The sequence below is a fragment of the Balearica regulorum genome, chromosome 3, assembly GCF_011004875.1.
Source record: "Balearica regulorum gibbericeps isolate bBalReg1 chromosome 3, bBalReg1.pri, whole genome shotgun sequence".
Lineage (NCBI taxonomy): Eukaryota > Metazoa > Chordata > Aves > Gruiformes > Gruidae > Balearica > Balearica regulorum.
In genome coordinates this window covers 20,995,063-21,016,787 of record NC_046186.1, presented here as the reverse complement: position 1 = coordinate 21,016,787, position 21,725 = coordinate 20,995,063, and the positions used below count along the sequence as shown (strand labels likewise).

The following is a 21,725-nucleotide window of genomic DNA, read 5'->3' as shown; positions in this document are numbered from 1 at the left end:
GGTAGATAAACTAGGGGTGGCAGGTAGCTGAAGACTGAACAGATTACTGGTAATAAAGGATGTCCACATGAAATACAGTGAGCAATATTACCGTTTGGTTTAGGGTACGGAATGGATGGAACTGAACATGTAAATATTTGCATGAGACTGGCATTAAATATGACCTTACATTAAAATAACATTCATATTTAACAGCATTTGTAAAACCAAGCATTTCAAATTAATAATTTCATGAACACATACAGTATATATTAACTTCTTATTGTTCGCAGAGATGTAGAAGTGGAGATATTATCTGGATGTGGGAATTTTCCACATCGATTTCCTGGTAAGGATGGAAGTTTCTGAAAAAATCCCTTTACCCCTTTCTTAGGAAATATTTTCTTCTAGATAAGACATTTAGCTATTAATTTTGCATGCACATTTAGATAATTGATTGTTTTTCTTCACCTCAGGCTCACCTGCTAAGTTTCTCCCTGATTTCAGGATTCTTAATTTCATTTTTCAGATCTTCAAAAGTCTGAGCTGAAGAAAGATTACAGTAAACTCTAAAATCATGGTAGGGAGGAATTCCATGATCTCTGCCTCTCTGAATATTCATAGCTGCCAGATCTAAAGCCACAGTACGTGCCATGGAGAAGAGTCTTTCTGTTAATTCTGTATTGAGTAATTGTGATGGGACACGCATCTTACCAGCAACACCAAACAATCCCCTTAGAAGTGGATCAATGCCTCCTTCATTTACAATCCGAAATGGAGAGAAGAATGCCTTATGAAGAGGTAGATGGCCTTGTGGAATAGGTTCAAAGTTTTCATCCAGTCGATACAGAAAAGGATTAATGAGTGTGTGACCAAACCTAAAAGCGGCAGTTGCAAACTCATTAGTTATGCCAGAATTAACACTGGGATCATAACCCTTATATTCGCCAAGCATCTTCATGCCTACCTCTCCAAAGATCTTAGGTAGCCAGTGGCTAAATGTTATGTGTTGCATTTCTGCACCAACAATTTTGCGTGTTTCGTGATATATTGTGTCACCATCCCAGTGTGGATTGAGTTTCAGTAGCTCTGTGGCAATTCTGTTGTGTTCTCTAAACCACAATGTGTGGATGCTGGTAAGACCCAGCTGTTCATTAGAACGCTGATCACCAGCTAAAAAGCAGGGAATGGGACTCTCATTTTCATCTCTCATACATTCTGTTGGTGGGCCAGTGGCAAATGGAAGAAGGGGCTTGCCAGATCTCTGTACAATGCCCTGTCTCAGAAGACCCCTTTGACTTGCCAAGTCTCTGATTTCTAGTGCCTCATGGTCCGAACTGCCATACACATTGGATGCATCGATGTATGAAGTCAGCTGGTTGATCTGTTCTCTTGGGTACACAGAATTCATCAGGAGAGATGTCATGCCACTTCCACAAACCGGACTGGAGCGTACGAAAAACATGCAGCGTGCACCATTTCGAACTCTGGGATCATTTGGTGGTATCATGATTGAAAAGCACGGAGGATCATTTGTACAAACTGAACTGCAATGCTGACCATCCGAAAACCTGGCCTCACTTAGGGCAGCAACGGTGAGGTCAAGGTCATGGTCAAGAAACTGACCCCACTGCATGAGCATGTGAGTGTACTGGTCATCAGGAGTTATTGTTTCTGTTCCAATCAGAGTAGTTGAAACCAAGCGAGGCATTGGGAGCGCGTAGCCATTGGAGAGCCTCTTGGGTTCAATTCCCCGAGGCAAATTAAATCCATTTTCATAGACTGACTTTAACAGACGTTCAAAGGCTGTCAGAGAAGCACCCCACATGGGATGCTGAAGGTTGTTGCATGTTCCATCATGCGTCCTGTACTTCTGGTGGAAGCACATATCTGAGCAGTTGTTCACTCGTCGATGGGCTGTGCAGCCTGAGAGATTAGCTATCAGATTCAAGTACTGTGGGGATACAAGGTCATTATAGTGATAACCTGAAACCACAAGAGAGACAGAGAGAAAAATCAAACACTTCATAGACTCATGGTCCCCAAAGATCATGCATTTCTCTGAAATGTTATTTTATTATATTGCATTTTCCACCAGATTAAATATCCCTATTGTTTTAAAAGAACAATAATAATCACATATGTATATTAGAGCATTAGGTCATTTAAGCAACAGCCACTATTAGGTCAGGAGGGAGCTTTGTAAAATGCCAATTCAAGTATAACTTTTACAAAATGTTTACAAAAGGAACTAATTTCTTATTTGGTCACTTAAGAAAGCAGAGATATTTTAAGAAATAAAAGCCTCATTGTCAGAAAAATGGCATGGTTCTCCCTGTGTCAGTAAAAGCATTTAAAAAAACTGTCGGTAAGATTTACATGGATTTACAAGACTTTATGTTTTGAGACTTGATAATTCACTGAACATTACTATTTTGTTTTGCTTTATTGTAGCAAAAGTTGCACAATTTTAAGAAAATAAATTCAACAAAAAACACAAAAGAAAATAATCACAGGCAATACAGCTAACCAGAGGAGTGATCTTCAGGACAAGTGGTGTGGAGTAACTCATATTCACATTACTCAGAACTAGTTTCTAAAGAAAACTGGTGTTTGCGTAACACTTGGCACAGGTTTCCTCTGCAATCCACACCATTCACCTCTGGGACTACAACTTACTTATCACTTTCCTGCATTTTTTTCTCAGTTCACGGAAAAATAATATATACAAAATATGATATGATCCTATGATCCTATACTATGATCCTATAACTCATTAGAATTATGTTTTTATAACTTCAAACTAAGGCTATGTGTTGCATGATCTCTGCTGTGGTATGACAGCATGTGGAAGGACTGAAGACCATAAGCTCTCCTAGTACAGTGTTGAGTGACTGCAAATAGCAGAACAGTCAGGCTGTGCCTTGTCCATGCTGTCTGTTAGGAGTCATTCTAAAAGTGATTTTTCTTCTTAGAAACATTTGGGCTTCATTTCAGGGAAAAGAGTCATTAATGTGGGCTACATCAACTAGTGCAGATCAAGAGAAATGTGTCTGCAGAGTGAAATTTTTGACGCTGAGAAAGACATCCCTACTGTATCCATTGTGCAATAGGAGTAGGTTTCCTGCAGAAAAGCTTTACTTTGTGCTCCTGGACTGAATGTCCAGGAGGCTCTGGACTACGTTTTTCACTTAATTTGAAAAGAATCCACACTGTTCAAGACCATGCCACAACTCACACCAAATCACCATAAGTGGGGACAACTGAGAGATTCACTTCAAACGGGCCCTGCTGAGCCAAAGCATGGGCACACCTTGAGTGATTAATGGATATACAGTGTGGATGAGCGAGGTTCCAGGATCCAGAAGAGAGCCCAGGAGGTAGAATATTTAGCAGTGTAGATGTACTTTTAGCTGACTAGCAACCATCATACACCACCACGGCTCTTGATCTGGAAAGCTTGCATTCAGGAGTAAAACTGAAGAAGCAGAATAAAGACAGAAGGAAAAAAGGAAATGAGTGAGTGTATAGTGGTACTGTGTTCTGACAGGCTCATGATGGTAATCACTCAAGAATATGACCTGAATGCAGTTTTGCAAGAGGTCAGGGCAGGCTACTTGTACACAGTTGGGAAAAGTTCCTTTTAGTCTGAGCTCAGTCCCAGCGTGCCTGTAAAGACACCAACCTTCATCTACATTGAGCACATAAACGTGCACTAGAAACACTGCTGCTGTATGCCAATTGCCACAATGCAGGGTAATTTCAAACAAACCACCTAAAGCTCCTCTTTGTCTTTGCCTTGACATGGACTGGATTGCTCATAGCGGCTCAGCTGGGACAGGACCTGTGCTCAGTCAGGGTATCTATGTTTTCTCAGCCTCAGGCTACGTGTACTCCCAGTGGTTTATAAGTCAAAGCAAAGATATTGGAGACCTAGTGCTTGCATTAGGCAAAACTAACCTGTTCTTGTAGACATACTTAAATTATTTTATGGAATACTCCAGACTAGGAAAAAGAAAAATAAACCACAGAGAAAACCAGTAAGTGCCACTGGGTAATGCAGTAAAATACACTCTTTGATGATATTATTGATAATATGCTGGCTACTAGGGCAGTTTAATTCTAAAACTACACCTAGAAAACATATCTTCTTTATAATAACACTCCTTTTTAACTGATCTTCATTCATCATGGAAGTTCTTTCCTTATGATCATTATTCATGCAGTCTTTACATAAACATTTGTCTGCTGTGGTTATCCTGGTTGCCACCCACATTTCTGAAACAAAGTTGTGAGCAAAAGTTGACTCCAAATGTTTTGGGTGGAATGACCTTCATTAGCAATTTAAAATAAAAGGTTCAGCTTCTCTTTTTAGAAGTTCAAGTTGAAGGGAATGTCTCAACTATGGATTAGATTGGATGGCTTTCTGAGCAGAGTGGATGCTGCCATAAATGCCAGTTTCAGACCCTTAACTACCCCTCGCATTGTAGGCACTAATTCTGGCTTTGCTTTCTAAAAGGCTGGGTGCTGAGCATTTCCAGTGCTCAGAAGTTGGTTAGCTCAATTTACATAATATTAGCTATTTTTTTTCAAACTGCAAGGAAAATGTTTCATAGAGTCATAGAAATATTGATTAGAAGGGTGTCCTGGTTTTGGCTGGGATAGAGTTAATTTTCTTTCTAGTAACTGGGATACTTTTGTGGTTTGGATTTAGGGTGAGAATAATGTTGATAACACACTGATGTTTTCAGTTGTTGCTAGGTAGTTGTAGTGCCTACACTAAGTCAAGGACTTTTCAGCTTCTCACTGTGCCCTGCCAGGTGCACGAGAAGCTGGGAGAGCACAGCCAGGACAGCTGACCCAGACTGGCCAAAGGGACATTCCCTGCCATAGAACGTCATGCTCCGGATAGAACTGGGGAAGCTGGCTGGGAGGTGGGATCACTGCTTGGAAACAGACTTGGCATGCTTTTTTTTCCCACCTGTAGTGAGCAATGCATTTGTGCATCACTTGATGATATTATTATTATTATTATTATTATTATTATTATTATTATCCTTTGACATCCTATTAAACTGTCTTTATCTCAGCCCACGAGGTTTTTTTTCCATTCTCCCCTCCATCCTACTGGGGGTGGGGAGGGGTGAGTGACCGGCTGTGTGGTGCTCAGTTACTGGCTGGGGTTAAACCATGACGAAGGGACCTCTTACCCAGACCAAGCTCCTGCTTGAAGCAAGGCTGTCTCCAGCACTGGATCAGCTCAGCTGTATCCGCGTCTAGTGGGCTTGAAAACCTCCAAAGACTAAGACTCCTCAGCCTTTCTGGATAAGTTGTTCCAGTACTGCACTGGCCTCCTGGAGAGAAAGTGTTTCCTAACATCCAATCTGAACCTCCCAAGCTGCAGTTTGTGGCCATTCCCCTTGTTATACAGTCTGGCACCGCACAGGAAAATTTGGCTCCATAGTCTTTCCTTGGGATATTCCAAGATTTTACATAAAAAAAGTCTCTGAATGTGAAATTGCCGAGTTTCTCAAGTGTTCCCAATGCAAAAGTGCTAAATAACACCTTTCATTGGGCTCTACACTTTGAAATAAAACCAAATAAGGACATATATGAGTATTAAATCTGAACATTAAGCTATTTAAATGAAAACAGATTTATTTTACTATTCAACTTTCCCTACAAGCCAGGTTTCTATGGATTTTGTAGGGCTGAGAAAGAAGCTCTGGTTGTGAACAGAATTTCCAGTATCACAGAAACTTGCCTCATTTTGTGTTCATTAATATGTATTTGTATGATTTAATGCCAATTTTTGGTAAACTTTACGTGATTGAATTTCACTATTACAAATCCTAGTGAAAAGTAGTCAAGCAATTCTGACACATCAGATTTCATATAGTCCTAGTATTATATTCAATATGCTTGCATATGCATCTAATCAGAGAACCAAATTAAATCAAGTTGCTCTTAAAAAACCCAAGGCTGCGAAGAATTTTGAGTAAGTTTTTGTGGTAAACTATTCATCACAAATTATTTACTCAGCTCTAATAATGAGTAACAAGCTTCTTTTACTAGCAAATGTTACAGTACTCCACAAAGCTTGCAGTCTTTGGTCTTATAAATACTTGCGTAGTTTACAGTCAGAGTTAAAGTTTTCGGAAGTTACAATAAATACTCAATTATAAACATCAAAAAGAATATAATAAGTAAAAATATTTCCTCTAGATCTTCAGTGTAGCTTTTGGCTATGTCTCAAGTCTGAAAAGCTCTCCTAAACTCTGTCATTATTTCCAAATGCTTCAGCCTATGTCTCAAGCCTATCCACACACATATCTACACACATTAGATATGCTCCAGCTGGACTTCGGGAATTCGAACTTGGACCGCAATAACTAAAAGGTAGAAATATTAAATGCCGCATTTTCCTGCTATTTATAAAAAGCAGCATAAACTGTATTTTTCCTTACATCAGATCAGTGTTAAAGGAAACAATTAGCTTAGTTTGATACGCCCTTAAAGAATGAATGGCAGATAATTCTTAGAATATTATTGTGGTACATCCAGAAACCTTGGTTTGTAAAGTATACAAATCCTTCTTGTTATATCATCTTTCCTCCTTGCCAAGGCATGCTGATACTAAATGGTTTTGCTTAAAGAAACATGAACAAAATACTGATTATTTTTAATACATAACAGAAAAGTCTGCTCTGCTAGGAAACAATGGTCCTAACAAATTAACACACAGGGAGTTAACAAACATGTTATCTAAACGTGAATTTTTCCCTAATATGTCAGCGTGAGGAAAAATAAAAACACTGTCCTTTGAGAGCTCAAACAAACAGAGTTAAACCATAATGTAGCAGTGTGCAAACCAAGGACTAAATTCGGCAAACATATATTTGGTAAAGTTTCGCAAAGTCAAATACTCCACTGATTTTAATGTAATGGGGACCCCGACTTGGAAAATGAATGTTTCTTGAAGTATAATGACTTAAGAAGGCAAATACACTTCAACACAGAAAAATAAGGAAAGAGTACTGACTTGTTCCATTCAGGTCAACCATTAGACCATCTTGTACGTGATCTTGAATAAGCTGTAATGTCCTTTCAAATATTTCCCCAGCTCTTGCTTGCTCAACAGTGTATGGATCCCTTGGGTATCGAAATAAGGCTAGCAAATCATTTGGAGAACGAGGACGACTGATAGATAATTTGAAAAAAATAGTAAGTATACACAGGAGTTAGAAAATAACAATACTACATAAATCATGTAAATGTTCAGCAACATGATTAGTACATACCTTGGTTACTCATCTCAAAATGGAAGGCAAACAAACAAACAAACAATTTAATAAAATAATAAACCTTTCAAAATTTAGTAGCAAGTAAATATTTAGTAGCCTTTTAATACACATTATCTCAGCAGAAAAACTGCTGCAGCGAGTACAGATCTCAACAGGAGTGTTTAAACAATAGGAAACCTTACACGTTAAACTGTGAGTATTCCCAGAACTAACTGGATGTTAACAATGTCATTTAAATAATAAAATGGCTTCTTGCTTAATAGATGTTCCATTATTTCTAGTACATACAAAATTAATTTTGACTTCTTAATACAAAAAAAAAGAAGGGGATACCTGTCAAACAGATGTGTACGTGTTGAATTTATTGCTCTGTCAACAGTTGCAATTGCTTCCACAATTGATGTTTGTACAAAAGGATCTCCATTCCGGCTGACATTAGGGACTACAGAAAGAGGAATTCACGTGTTATTGCAAAAATGGCCACACACAAAAAGATACTTCTATAAAACAGAGTCTAGACACGACATCATTTCAGTTGTACAAAGTAAACCCTTGTTCTTTAAGCATTAGTTTGTCCAAATACAAAATTCTTAACCATATTGGAATTCTGTCAAAGCATATTATAGTAGAGCAAAATTCATTTAAAACTGAAGTTAATGTAAGTTTAAAAGTCAGCTTGCTTATAATTCTAAACCAAAGTGAAGATAAATGCATACAGCGTTTAACTGTCCATTAATTAGTCCTACAATTTCAAGTAAAAATGACCACAGAAAAAATGAATTATTATTAAGGGGTTTTTTCTGGTGTGGTGTATTATCAGCTTTCAGGTGTTGATATCAAGAGCCTGACCTATATGCATTGAAATCAATGCAAGCATTCCCTTTGTTTTCAATTAGTACTGAATTCAATGTAAGAATTTAAAGGGTTTACAGGAATGTCTTACAAGTGGAAAATACTGACAGACTTAGTTTGCCTTTTAGAACACATGCATCACATCATAAATTCAAAGAGATTTCAGAACAAAACACAAAAAAACAAAATTAAAAAAAAAAACCCACAGAACTTTATATATTCCCAAAGAGCTACAGTAAATTAACATTGCTCCTGTCCTGAGCTTAGTCTAGTAAACAACACACATCAATTTTAAAGGGATATAAATATTTTATTTATTTTGATCACTACTTTGTTTTCTACTTTAAAATTATCTAGCTTTTAAATACTACGTTAAAAATCACATGCTTAAAAGCTATTTAACAACTCTGCATAACACTGGAAACTCACTAATGCATAGCCCCATTCATCTGCCTTTTTATACAGCACTCAGTTGCAGCTGCATGTTTGTACAACGTATCTAAGGCTAATAACCTTCCTTTCAGCCTAAACCAAGAACTACCAGATCCAGGGGTAACAGCTAACAATTTCCAGAGTATGTTTAGATTGGAAAAGTCACATAGGAAGAAGGGTAAAGTAGGGAAAAAGTCCAAAGCAAATACACTGGAATAAAATCAGCAGATGTACAAAATCAGCTGACATAAAAAAAAATGTTGTTTGCAAGATTTTCATGGCTTTTTTTCTTTTTTCTTTTCTAGGCAATATTTTATTACTCCTTCATAACTGGCAGCTTAGGCTGTGTCTATATGAGTTTCGGAGTCTAGACCTGGGTAATCAAATGTAACAATCTCTACTGTCAAATAAAACAGTCCCTGGCACCCTATAGCTATAGCCGAAGCCCCTTTCTCTGCCCTGAGGCCAGCCGCCTTGAGCCTGAGACAACATACTCCCGGCATCCAAAATGAGCTGATCCTTTCCACAGTGCCTAATGGCAATAGTCCCCGATCTGTCCTAATTACCAACTGTCCTCCTTGCCTCACAGCTTCATTTTCACAGCAACCATACAGTAACATTATCAGATAAGTGACTTATTTTAAGGAGAAATATCATTTACAGGTTTGCTACCCTCATTTTAGGTGTTTCAGAGAGTGCTTGTGTGCCATGAACCATTTTAACACTGCAACATTGCAAATTGTAAAAATCTGGTGGCTGGTTACCTTCCCTAGTGCTGTCTACGATAGATGTAATCTCGGTGTTCACTTTAGATACGTGTTTTGTAGAGCTGCTGTTCTGATTAATGGTACATGGGGGCTGAATCATAAACCTTGATCACATGTTAACTATACTGTACTTTATTTTTGTTTAGAGTATTTGCTGCCAGAAGTTGTCTTTTTAAACTGATAAATATTAAAAATTAAAGCTCCCTGCAAGACTTTCACACAATACCTTTTTTTTGTGGGGGGAGGAGAGAAATGGCAATGTTTTTAAGCAATGAAAACGTAATCCACACATCCTGTCTTACACTTAATCCAGAGACTTTTATAAAACAACAGAAAAGGAGAAAAGAAAACAGCAAAAAAAAGCATCTTTAAAATATTATCAAACATGGCTAGCAAAACCTGCCCTCCAGCTTCTACACACTAGCCTTGATTCTCTCTCAGTGTTAAGAAAAGATTGTTATGCATTAGGAAAATTCATAAAACATTATCTTTGTTTAAAAGAAATGCTGACATGCAAGTTTTTAGGCATTTCTGGCTACGCCACTATTAATACTATCCAGATAGCAAGTAACCTGTACCTATAATCAGTCCACTTGTCCTCCTTGCTTCTCTGACAGCTTCATTTTTATAGCAACCATACAGAAACAGTATCTGATATCCCACTAGTTTTAAGGAGAAGCATCATTTACAGTTTCAGATTGAATGCAGATTAATCAAGGGTAGTTACACTACTTTTAGGTTTATTGATGCTACAGTTTACAAGGAAAAAAAAAACACGCTACAATTAAATACTGCAGTTTTGTGGTTTGCTAATTTCAGCAGATGAGAATGAGCAGTTGACACCCGCACTAAATGAATGAAACTGGTTTCCATTGGGGTTATAGTTCAATTCATGGTTTCATTTTTCAGAACTCTTATTAATTTGAGATCTAGCTATTCTTTAAAAAAAACCCTAAACCAAACAAACAAACAAGTTTTTTTTTTTTCTATGTATCTCCAGAGTAACCAAGATTAATAACTTTTATGGACTTTCTTTCATTTGCAGACTTCATACAGGTAAATGAAACCTTATCATTCCATTATTCCCAGTCCTGTAATTTTTCTTTCAGAAATCATCTTTACGGATTAAAGAAATATTATTTTTGATAGAGGAGGGGATAGATTCATAGTTTACTAAAAGCAACTTAAGCCAGGGAACATCATAGTTTTGTTGATACCATGTGATTGGTATCATGGTAATCAATACATCAGAAAAATCACTGATATATATTTATGAATTTAGTAAACAAAATACAGAACATCTGACATAACAGTGGGAAACAATATCCAATATGTTAAAGAAATTGCTGCTCAATACTCATTTTTCAATGATACAAAAATATTGCATCATATTTTCTACTGAAAGACAAAAAATCACAGTTTCCTTAATATTTTCCATCAAAATGAGTCTGAAAAATCAGCAGTTTTAATCCATAAGTCAGAAAACCATTAGGATTAATCTGTGTAACAAAGTTATTTCCTTAGCCTCTTTGGCTGTTCTATTACTATTTATTACATATTAGTAATCGATAACTATTACTTGCCATTATTATTTTCAAATAATTAAGTAAGCTCAAAATATTCTTTTTTTCCCCTGTCTTCCCCCTTAGCTTCTTAAGAGCATTATGACTTTCCTAAATTCTTTCACAATGGTTGCAGCCTAATTTTTCAACCAAGTGCTGTAAGTGCCCCTTTAAAGATGCCACACGACTTTTTGTGAAGTTATCCCTAAAGATTAGGCTCTGTATTTGGCTAGTTAATTCTAATAGGTTCAAATAATATCTCAAGAGGAAAGTAGTATGACTAACTGCAGCCCAAAGCATTGTTTGTTTTGAAGCTTAACTCCTAGAGACATTTTGGCTGACGTATTCCCATCTTACATCTGTGCAGATAGTTGCCTGAACTAAATGAAGGGAAAGAAAAAGAAAGAAAAAAAAAGAACAAGAGAGGATTATGGAAGAAAAAGAAAAATACTAATAAAATACTAATAAAAGAAGTAATCGCACGTTTGATTAACTTTTTTTTCATCTTACAAATTAAGCAATTAGAATAAAACTACTAATCTAACTCATACCTGATTCATACACCTTACCGTTAACACTAAGCACCATACTAACAGAGGAGTATCCTATGGTGTTCCGGGCAACACATTCATATCGACCTTCATCAGCTGTGCCAACATCACGAATGGTAAGAAATCCCTCTGGACTAACATGAAATTTTCCACTCTCAGTTACCTGTACTCCATCCTGCAGCAAAGCACAACGTTTAGTTCCTCTAAATACTCATTATTTTCAAACCTGAATTTTTGTCTTCTTTTTCACTTTTATTTTTACATTTTATTTTATATTTATATTTCATATGCTAAGATAACAGTCAAATTTATAGAAAGAACTCACATAGTTATGTTGACAGGAGGACTCGCACGTACTTCTAAATTGCACAGTGTATTTATTTACTTTTTAAAGTACTCATTTTTATAAATAAAAGTATTTTAATAGTTACAGGTCCTCATCACATAAAATAAGATAGCACCTCTTGAGAACATATATATTTGATTTTACTCAAAATCAACCAAACAAAAAAGATCTCAAGAGCTTCATGTGTATTAATTCTTCATGGGTTATGTGTTTAGAAGCTATTTAAGGTACATTAAAATACATTTTCTAATGCTCACTAATTGAAGAGAAGAAGATAATCAGGAAAATTGAAGATCAATATTAGCAACCCATTAATTCACTGTTAATTGGGCTAATAACTCTCACTAATACGTTGATATAATTATTGCACCAATGGAAATCAAAGCCACGGAGAGGTTACCAAAGTGTCAATCTAACAGTGTCAAAGGGCTCAGCAATACAGTATTTTTTATTGCTTTATATCTATATTGTCATTGAAAGTGTGAATATTAATAGGATATTCTCACAGAACTGTCACTAAAATACATAGGCCTTTTAAGGCCTGCATTATGAATTTTAGCTGGTCTGTATAATGATTTGCATAACCATATATATATATATATATATATAAAAAAAAAATTCAGAATTGGTATCTACACCCATGCTCTGTATTAAAGAAGATTTGCTGGTCAAACTTCAGGTAATGTTTTCAGACACCAAAGCAAGCAATAATTTGATGATGTGCACTTTAAATAGCTAGTTATGAAGACATGGAAAGGCCACTGCCTTTCCGCAACAACCAGAAAAATATCTAGTACCTTATTCCATGTAATTACTGGCTCCGGCTCTCCTTGAGCGCTGCACGGGATCTGCACGTTTGTGCCAACCTCCACTGTCATGTCACTGGGAACGCTGGCGAATACAGGAGTCACTAAAAAAACAAATGATACATTGGCAACGTAGGAAATACAACTTGTGCAAAAGACGATCTAAAAAGAGGTTAGCACTGCTTTTTCTTTTTTTTTTTTTAAGTTACCCAACATTTCTTAATCTATAACCCTATTCTGCCTGCAAGTTTGTAGTTGCCTATAAGTTTGTCTTAGAGATAAAATTCCTTATTCTTGATGTCTGCTTCAGGCTGATTTTTAAGTACTCTTAACTTCTAACAAAACAGGCTAGTAGTTGCCAAAAAAGTACCTGTCCTGGTTTCAGCTGAGAGGACTGATTTTCTTCATAGTAGCTAGTGTGGGGATATGTTTTGGATTTGTGCTGGAGACAGCATTGATAATATAGAGATGTGTTTGTTCTATGGACCTGTTGTTGAGCAGTGTTTATGCAGGGCCAAGGTCTATTTCTGCTTCTTGCACTGCCTGCCAGCAGGATGGTGGATGTCAAACCAGTTAGCTAGCTCAGTTGGTAGAGCGTGAGACTCTTAATCTCAGGGTTGTGTGTTCGAGCCCCACACTGGGTGCCAAAAAGGACTGTTGTGGTTTGACCCCAGACAGCAGGTGAGCACCACGCAGCCACTTGTTCACTCCCCCCCATCGGGATGGGGGAGAGAATTGGAAAAGTTAAAGTGTTGAGATAAAGACAGTTCAATAGGTAAAGCAAAAGCTGCGCACACAAGCAAAGCAAAGCAAGGAATTCATTCACCACTTCCCATGGGTGGGCAGGTGTTCAGCCATCTCCAGGAAAGCAGGGCTCCGTCACACGTAATGGTTACTTGGGAAGACAAATGCCATTGCTCCGAATGCCGCCACCCCCCCACCCCCCCTTCCCCCAAGCTCCTTAAAAACTGAGCATGACTATTCATCTAGTATGGAATATCCCTTTGGTCCGTTTGGGTCACCTGTCCTGTCTGTGTCTCCTCCCAACTCCTTGTGCACCCCCAGCCATCCCGCTGGCAGGGCAGTGCAAGAAGCAGAAATAGGCCTTGGCCCTGTGTAATAAACACTAGCTACTATGAAGAAAATCAATCCTCTCAGCTGAAACCAGGGCAGTTCCACAAATTAAAAGCTCTGAAAAAAATTTAGCTACTCAGCTAAATCTGAACAAAGTCACCAGAATTGATATTCCATCAATTCTGGTGACTTTGTTCAGATTTAGCCATTTTTTCAAGTTTTAATTTTTTAAATAGCAACAACAGAGATTTCTTAGATGATAAAAGCAAAACTTTCCACAACTTATTCAACTCTGACTCCCCCAGACCAACTTGCTGAGGTGCTAAGCCTTCACAGAGCTCTTACCCTCTGACATCAACGAGTCCCAGGCTTTAAAATATAAAAAAATCACCTTTAATTTTAAGGACACAGGGTACAGTTACCTAAACCCAGTGTGAAGAAAATGAATGCATTTTAAAATCCTAATTTCCTTCAAATCCAGATTGACATCCAGCAGACAGGTATCGTCATAAGAAGCACATACAAGATTATGAAGACATGAAAAACTGTATTTCTGCTGTAATATATCAGTATTTTTTGCGGGGTGGGGGGGTGGAAGGGGGTTGTGCTTTTACAGAGAAGTACTTAGCCACCCAGCATACATACATTTATACTATCAACCAAATCTGTCCTTGGTGTGAAATTGTTTGTACACAAATGGTAATCAAGGACCAGAAACCATTTCAAACAAGGCATCCAGAGGCAGGCGTCTGGCACTGGGAGGTAAGAGTCTGGCTCTGTGGATGTGAGCCATGTCATGCCACCAGACAGACCTGGACCATTCATCTGTATTCATTAATACAGATTTAGCCACAGTGACCACTGACTAGACATTCCTCAGATGAACAGTCCTTTTGTTAGCAGCCCAGAAGAAAAAGTTTTCTCTTCTTACACAACTGAAAATAGCATTGCAATGAATGTATGGAGAGCTCCAATTATGCAGCCTTCAATCTTGTATTTACTATCTTTTGGTGTGGATTTTGCAACCCAAGTTACACAACAATCATTTTATTAAACTTTACTGAAGTTCAGTGAAGTTTAACAAACACAGCTGGAAGGTTATAAAACTTTTTAAAATTGACTTTTGTTTTATGGAATTTTAGTCAACAATTTTATATAGGTGAAAAAAAATCTTGATTTTGACAAATCAATCTCCTAGTACTACTCTTAGTTAAGAAAAATCAATGGAAGCTTTTTCTGACAAACATCTAAGCTCAGGAAGACATTTGAGCCTCTTTCACTAAAATGCTGTTTAAAATTAGGTCATTAACAGGAAATGCTTTGTATTAAATGTTTAATCTCCTTGAATTTAGTTAAATACCAAAGTACTTAACTAAATGTTAAATATTAATATGATTCTAATTAATCCTAGAAGTAGCTTACTTAGAATTTACTTGAAGAAAAGCATAAGAAAAATGGAGTGGTTTTTTTTTTTTTCTGTGTCTGCTTATTTTAGGTATAAGGAATGACGTTTCATTGTGTTCTGTTTCTGGACATCAAAACGTTATGTTAGTAACACTATTTACTCAGAATCATAGAATCTTTAAGGTTGGAAAAGACCTCTAAGATCATCAAGTCCAACTGTCAACCCAACACCACCATGTCTACTAAGCCATGTCCTGAAGTGCCACGTCTACATGTTTTTTGAACACCTAACAGCATAGAATCTTATAAGTCTTATAAGTCTTTTCACAAAATAAAACACTTTCCTGAGCATAGGAATAATGTCATCCACAAAGCAGACCTCCATTCTTTACAAAAAAGTAAATCAGATAAACCTCGTTCACAGAAGACAGACTGTTCTAAAGGAATGATATTCTGTATAAATACTGGTAAGTATCCATACATGTTATTTATTAAAAACCACCTGAAATCTCAAAATAGATATACTCAGAAATAATGATCAGAAATGTGAAACATTAGCAATACCCTGAACAGCAACTTTTCTAAACAACAAAAGATATAACCTCATTCTAACAAGCTTTTATCAAAAAAGGCCATGTTTAGTTGCAAGCTTATGTAGTCTTTAGGTGACATGACACAGATCACAGTCCCACATGCTCAATTTATAAAAACTAATAAAGCATCTTATAATTAAAACCCAGCAACTTAAATTCATTGTAAAATGCAGCAAAAGTCCTGCAGAAAAACCCAAGAACTATTCAATCTCTGTTTCAAAAGCTTTTTTTAATTCTAAACAAAGATAAACTACTTCACATTAACATTTTCTGCCATCAAAAATAATTAATTCTCAGTCATATTTTAGGAAAAAAATAAATAAATCACAGTACTGTGAATTCTAGCATAAGCTTAAATCTTTTTTTTTTTTTTTTCCCCAGCAGCTGTACAAGGAGAACACACCTCTAGGCTGTACAGTCAGGTAAACAACAATTCGTTGAGATCCGATAATGTTGACAGCTTGGCATTCATACTGTCCCTGGTCATGCAGAGCAACCCTGGAAATCCTTAGGGTTCCAGAGGATAGAACTAAGTGTCTTCTGTCAACAGACAACTGGCCTCCTGAAACACAGAGCAACAGCATTTGCTGTTTATAGCAGTGCAGAACAAAGTCCCTTTGTGTCAAAAAAAGGAAAATCCAGAAGATTTTAAATTGGATAAAACATTGGAAAAATTATAGTCTCTTAAAAAAAAAAAAAAGCTGAAACCTTTACTTTCCAGAAGATTAACATGCAAAGCAAATAAAACATACATATGCACACAATCATAATCCTGATGTCTTCTCTGTTTGTGGTAGAAATGAATTTAATTTAAGGAGCATGATAAAGCAGCTGAATAAGAAGGCATCATAAGGACACCAACATGTATTACTGTTCATTTCATATTATTGCCGTATGTGTAAGACACAATTCATCTCATCTGCCTAGGCTATCTTGAGAATTCATAGCAAAATATGTACAGCCCTGAAAAATGGAATGTAATAGAAATGAAATAAAAGGCACATCAGTATCCGTATGCTATTCTTCCTTTCCGGATATTTCATTTGATTGGAGCAATCTTGGTAGATTGAGAAACAGGGACGTTATCAGCTCAAAATGATCAAGAGTTTGTTAAAAATCTGCTTTATCTACCATAATTTAGAATTTCATAACAGTTGTTTTGCCTGCTAGAGCTATTGCATTTGATTCAACTGGAATATTTACTTCCTTATTAAACATCCACTACAGTATTTTTTCCTGCTGGATTTGGCTTAATGTCTTACAGCCTCAACCTGAGAAAACAGTCAGCAGAGCGCATCGCAGCATTCCTGTCAATGTGCATTAAGTGACAGAAATACACTTATAGGTTGGACTGTTCTGATTTCTGAAGAGAGCACATCCCACCTAGTTTCAGATGGCCAGTTAATGACAGCCATCTCCATTTCTTCTGCAGTAAACCAGCAGTGATAGGTATTGCCACATGTGATTTATTATCTCATATCTATTGTTAGGAATCTGTTCGGGAGACCTTTTTTTTTTTTTAGTGACTCTTTTTTACTGAATAATGAAAAATGCTTGGGCAGTTAGCTTCTATGGGACACCTTGCCTTTTCTAGCTAAAGCAGGAAGAGATGAGCCCTGTTTCCTTCAGAGACTGAGGCATCTAAACAAATACACACAATTCCTTTCAATGCATCAGTGATTCCAAAATGACAGTTAAACTATTCCAGCAGATTAAAAGTAAAAATGGAGGAAGCTTACCTCCTTTAGTCCAGGCAATAACAGGCTGGGGATAGCCTTGCGCTTCACAAGGGAAGTCAACAGTTTGTCCTTCAATCACTGTTTTGTCTTGAGGAGTGACAGTAAACTGAGGTAGAGCTACAGAAGAGAAAACAAACTGGTTAAAAAAAAATTACTGAAAAATGCATGACTGTCCGAAATTACATACAGTTTCCTGCGTGACTCAAATAGCTCTAATCGGTGGGAAAAGAGATGCTAATGGAACTCTTTGATAGTGTGACTGCTATACGGTAGCCACTTGTGCAACAGGAACATCTCCCTCACAACCTGGCCCTGGTGTCAGTGAAGACCTCTGAGATCTACTGTCACAGATCCAAAATAAGAGGCATAGTAAGACTTGTAGCATCAAACATGGAGTGTTCCCTGGATTAAAAACACCTTCTCTTTCTCTCAAAAAATCCTCAACTAAATTGTGAAGAAAATGCAATGTAGTCAAAACCATCCTGAGACGCTTGCTTTCTTTACACAAAAGGAAAGCAGTGAGTGGAGTGCACGCCAGTTTTTGCTGTAACACCATGGTATTAGCAGTGTAAGAAGGAATTTGTTCAGCTCTCCAAACACAATCACCCATTGGTGAATGATAAATGCACAAACTACATGGACAAGTTGTGTATAGCTTTAAAAATTGAACTCATTAACAAAGCATTTGCAACTAAAATTGTCTGCCAACTAGAGATCTTAATATGACGACAGAAGAAAACTTAAAAGTTACTCAAAATGTTTAGCAAATAAAAGTTTCAGCATTAAAACATTTGCAAAAAAAATATTCTCCATCAATATAGGAAGCTTTTTGATATTATGTTCTCAAAATACTTACAGTCATACTATTGACATGCAGACCAAATTTATTGCGATCACAGTAAGCTAGAGTACTTTGACTTTTGTTTTGCAGAAAAGCTATGCTAACACCTCAGCTGGCAATGATAGTTTCCACAAAACTCAGGAGAAAATGTATCCACACTCCACACTCACTCAAGTATTTAAGAAAGGCAGCAGAGATCTGTACTTGAAACTCCATTTCTACTACTCCAGACACACATTCTAATTTCTAGGATTGCTACCTGTTACAGAAAACATTTAGTCCCCCACAAACTGGACACTGTATGTTTATTCCTATAGGCAAACAAAATGTACAATAAGAAATACACATTTCAAACCACCAATGATTAACTTCTGAGAATAATCAATGAAACTTAGCTTTCAGAGAATGAGTATATAATATATTACTCTGAATGAAATGTATAGCAACTTTCCTATGGACTACACTAGAATACTGTAATTAACAGAAAAAACTCTTACGGTTTTAGTTTCACTCTGACAATTCAGAAAAAAAGACAAAACCACACAATTTGAAGCAATATACTCTTCCTAATATGTTTTACAGCATGTCACTCCTAGCTTAACGTTACTCACCTTGGACTATGATGTATGCAGTTGCATGGATATTATCTATGCTGTTAGTTGCAAAACAGGTATACTCGCCACTGTCCTCCTGCTTCACATTTTGTATGTAAAGTCCTCCCGATGGAGTTATCGTGATGCGAGGGTCACTTGGTAAAGGGGTTCTGTCGCCTTTGGTCCAGGTAATGCGTGGCTGAGGGTGCCCGGTTGCGCTGCACTCCAAGGTAACGCTCTCTCCAACTAGCACTTCGGTATTTTGCGGGTGAATCACAAAACTTGGCCGGGCTGTGAGAAAAAAGCGATGCCTAAATATGACTTTTAGCTCACATAGCACTAATTTAGCTGAATATTGCAATAGTTTGGGGAATCTAGGGGTTTCTTAATAGCTTTGTTCCAAGATACTTTTGGTGCAAACTCTGCCTCGCCTTAAGCCTAATCTAGCTGCAGACATCTATAAATATCAATAGGTAAAAAATAAAAGCTCATATAATTAACTGATATTTTTTCTTAACTCCCATTACAACAATTTTCAAACATTTCCTTCTCATTTGCTGATGTTTATAAAGTCCTCTTCAGAGGCATAGACACTGAGACCTAGAAAACAAACTGGCTAAAAATCACTGTAAGTGCACAAAAAGACAAAACTGATTAAGCTACATTTTTGTAACTTTTCCCAACGACATATGCATGTTGCAGTGATATTTTAAGTTTACCTGACACCTGAGTGTCAAAGCAAAATTTTCTCACAGCAAAGTTTGGAATTCAAACACGTTACAGTGCTGGACAGGAATTTAGTGCTTGCAAACATGAAGCCCTGGCTAGGGAGAGATTCAGGCTGCACAGGGTGTGCCAAAGCTCTCATGAGTGGCCTGTTTGGAAGCTTGTGGTTTTCAGGTATCCAGAGAGAACGTTACTGCACTGAGCAATGTCGCAATGCCAACAGCCTCTTTTCCTACCCTTTCTACAAACAGCCTGCACGACTACCATCAGAATTGCATACTACAATAAAGATTGGCTGACTTGCATTTTTGTTCTAGGGATATTATAACTTCATGATCTAGTTCTTAAGATGCCCAAGCACAAGAAATCAACATGTCAAGAACATAAAAGAGCCAAAGCATCTTATTTTTAGCAATCTTCTTATCAAAACAATTCTCTATCTGAATGCAAAATTCAGACTTGATGTTCTTTACCTGGTGACTCAAAGTATCTAAGAGTAACTTCCTGAGTTTTCACTTCCCCAGCCACATTTTTTGCCATGCACTGGTAAATGCCTTGGTCTGTTTCTTGAGTGTTCTGAATCATTAACGTGCCATCATCTAGCAAGTTTAGACGGGAATCTTCTTTCATACTGAGCTCATTACTGGGAAGAAAAGAATCTGCTGGAGTTAAACCTTTAAATCATAAGCACAGAAAACTGCCAAATAATAAAACAAAATATATTACCCGAAATAACTTGGGGGAAAAAGAAGTTTTTACTGTGTTAAGTAAAATAATAGAAATTTTAGTTGTCTCCTAAAGAGAAGAAGAGGAAAACCAAAAAATGAACCAATTTTGCTTATACAAGTATTACATCTTCAAAATGGAAAAACAAAATACCATAACAAGGGAAAAAAGTTAACAAAATATAAATACCTGGTCTCATTCTCCTTTAAGGCTGTTCTAACTGGCAAATCAATTTAAAATGTTTCCACTGGAAGTATATCATGTAAGTTCAATATTCAAGATACTTTCTGCGAGGAGAGGGGTTATTTGCTGTAAAATCATCTTTGTGCTAACCTCTGTCTGGATTGCTTGAGGAGCACTAATGAACCCAATTATAATTTGTAAATTAAGATTAGGTCTTCAGGCTACGTCATGGATGCATTTCTGTGACATTAACTAAGAATGCTTAGGAGTTCTTATTAAAGGAACTCTTTCTCGCTCCATCCCTCACTACATGATGAAGAAAGCACAGAGGAGGGATGAGATCTCACCCCCTATGTACAAAACCCAGCCTGACTGCTGATCTATTCAACATACCGCTCAACAGGTCAACGGCTTTTGACTGAAATCTTGCCATATTCAGCTACCTTGCAAAGAGCTTTGCTCTCATTCATGCAGCCAGGAAACAAGCCAGAGTCAATAATCCCACACCCCAAGCTCAAATTTCTTCTTAAAACTCTTTCATATGTGTATTCTGAATACATGTTTTCTTTATTTATTATAAAAAGTACACGAGCCAAAGAAAATTTTAATGAAATAATTATACTATCCAAGCTCAAGACTCTATTCTTGACATACTCCATAAACGCTGTACCCTTGCTGCATGTGGGGTTCTTACTGACATCAGCACAAAGCTACAGAACCAGGACTCTATATCGTTCCACTTTATCAGCAGCTAACAAACTAAAATGGTTCATTTGCTAATACAAAATGTGAGGGAATTTATTTTCCAGATCAGGTTTTCCATTTGTACAAGAGCATTACTAAGCCGAAGTCTGAATAAATTAGTGGCAAACTCACAATTCATGCGTCCATTGTAAATTAACATCAGTTTAAGGGAGCCAATGCGCTACCATGTGGCTGGTTCAGTCGAGCTGTGCCCAGCGCTGCTGGAGGGAGCCAGGCTCTGGGCAGAGCTTGAGCAGCCACTCTGTAGCAGGCTGGCCCTTGGGCTGCTGAAAGATGCACGTCCTTGATAGGCACTTTCCTCCATCCCCTAAGCAGTGAGGAGAAGCAATGGAGCAGGTTGCACAGAGCACTTGTGCCACCTCCACCCTTGGAGGCTTTTAGGACCTAATTGGATATAACAACCTAGTATGAACCTGCTTTGAGCCGAAGGCTGCACTGGAGACCTCCTGAGATCCTCTCCAACCTGAGTTACCCTACAATCT

General features: G+C 37.3%; 1 protein-coding gene and 1 non-coding gene across 2 annotated transcripts in view; one reads left to right on the top strand and one right to left on the bottom strand.

Moving 5' to 3' along the window:
- Positions 1-21,725, bottom strand: part of PXDN (peroxidasin) — a 95,419-nt gene that overhangs the window by 21,452 nt on the left and 52,242 nt on the right. The window contains exons 9-17 of the mRNA XM_075747251.1: positions 20,043-20,212; positions 18,862-19,134; positions 17,410-17,526; positions 16,074-16,232; positions 12,591-12,703; positions 11,466-11,622; positions 7,617-7,725; positions 7,022-7,179; positions 462-1,965 (exon numbers count right to left, since the gene is read on the bottom strand). Coding sequence (XP_075603366.1) covers positions 462-1,965; positions 7,022-7,179; positions 7,617-7,725; positions 11,466-11,622; positions 12,591-12,703; positions 16,074-16,232; positions 17,410-17,526; positions 18,862-19,134; positions 20,043-20,212 — 2,760 coding nt within the window. The remainder of the gene's footprint in view (positions 1-461; positions 1,966-7,021; positions 7,180-7,616; positions 7,726-11,465; positions 11,623-12,590; positions 12,704-16,073; positions 16,233-17,409; positions 17,527-18,861; positions 19,135-20,042; positions 20,213-21,725) is intronic.
- TRNAK-CUU (transfer RNA lysine (anticodon CUU)) lies at positions 13,168-13,243 on the top strand. Its single transcript has one exon. It is a non-coding gene; the product is annotated as a tRNA-Lys (tRNA).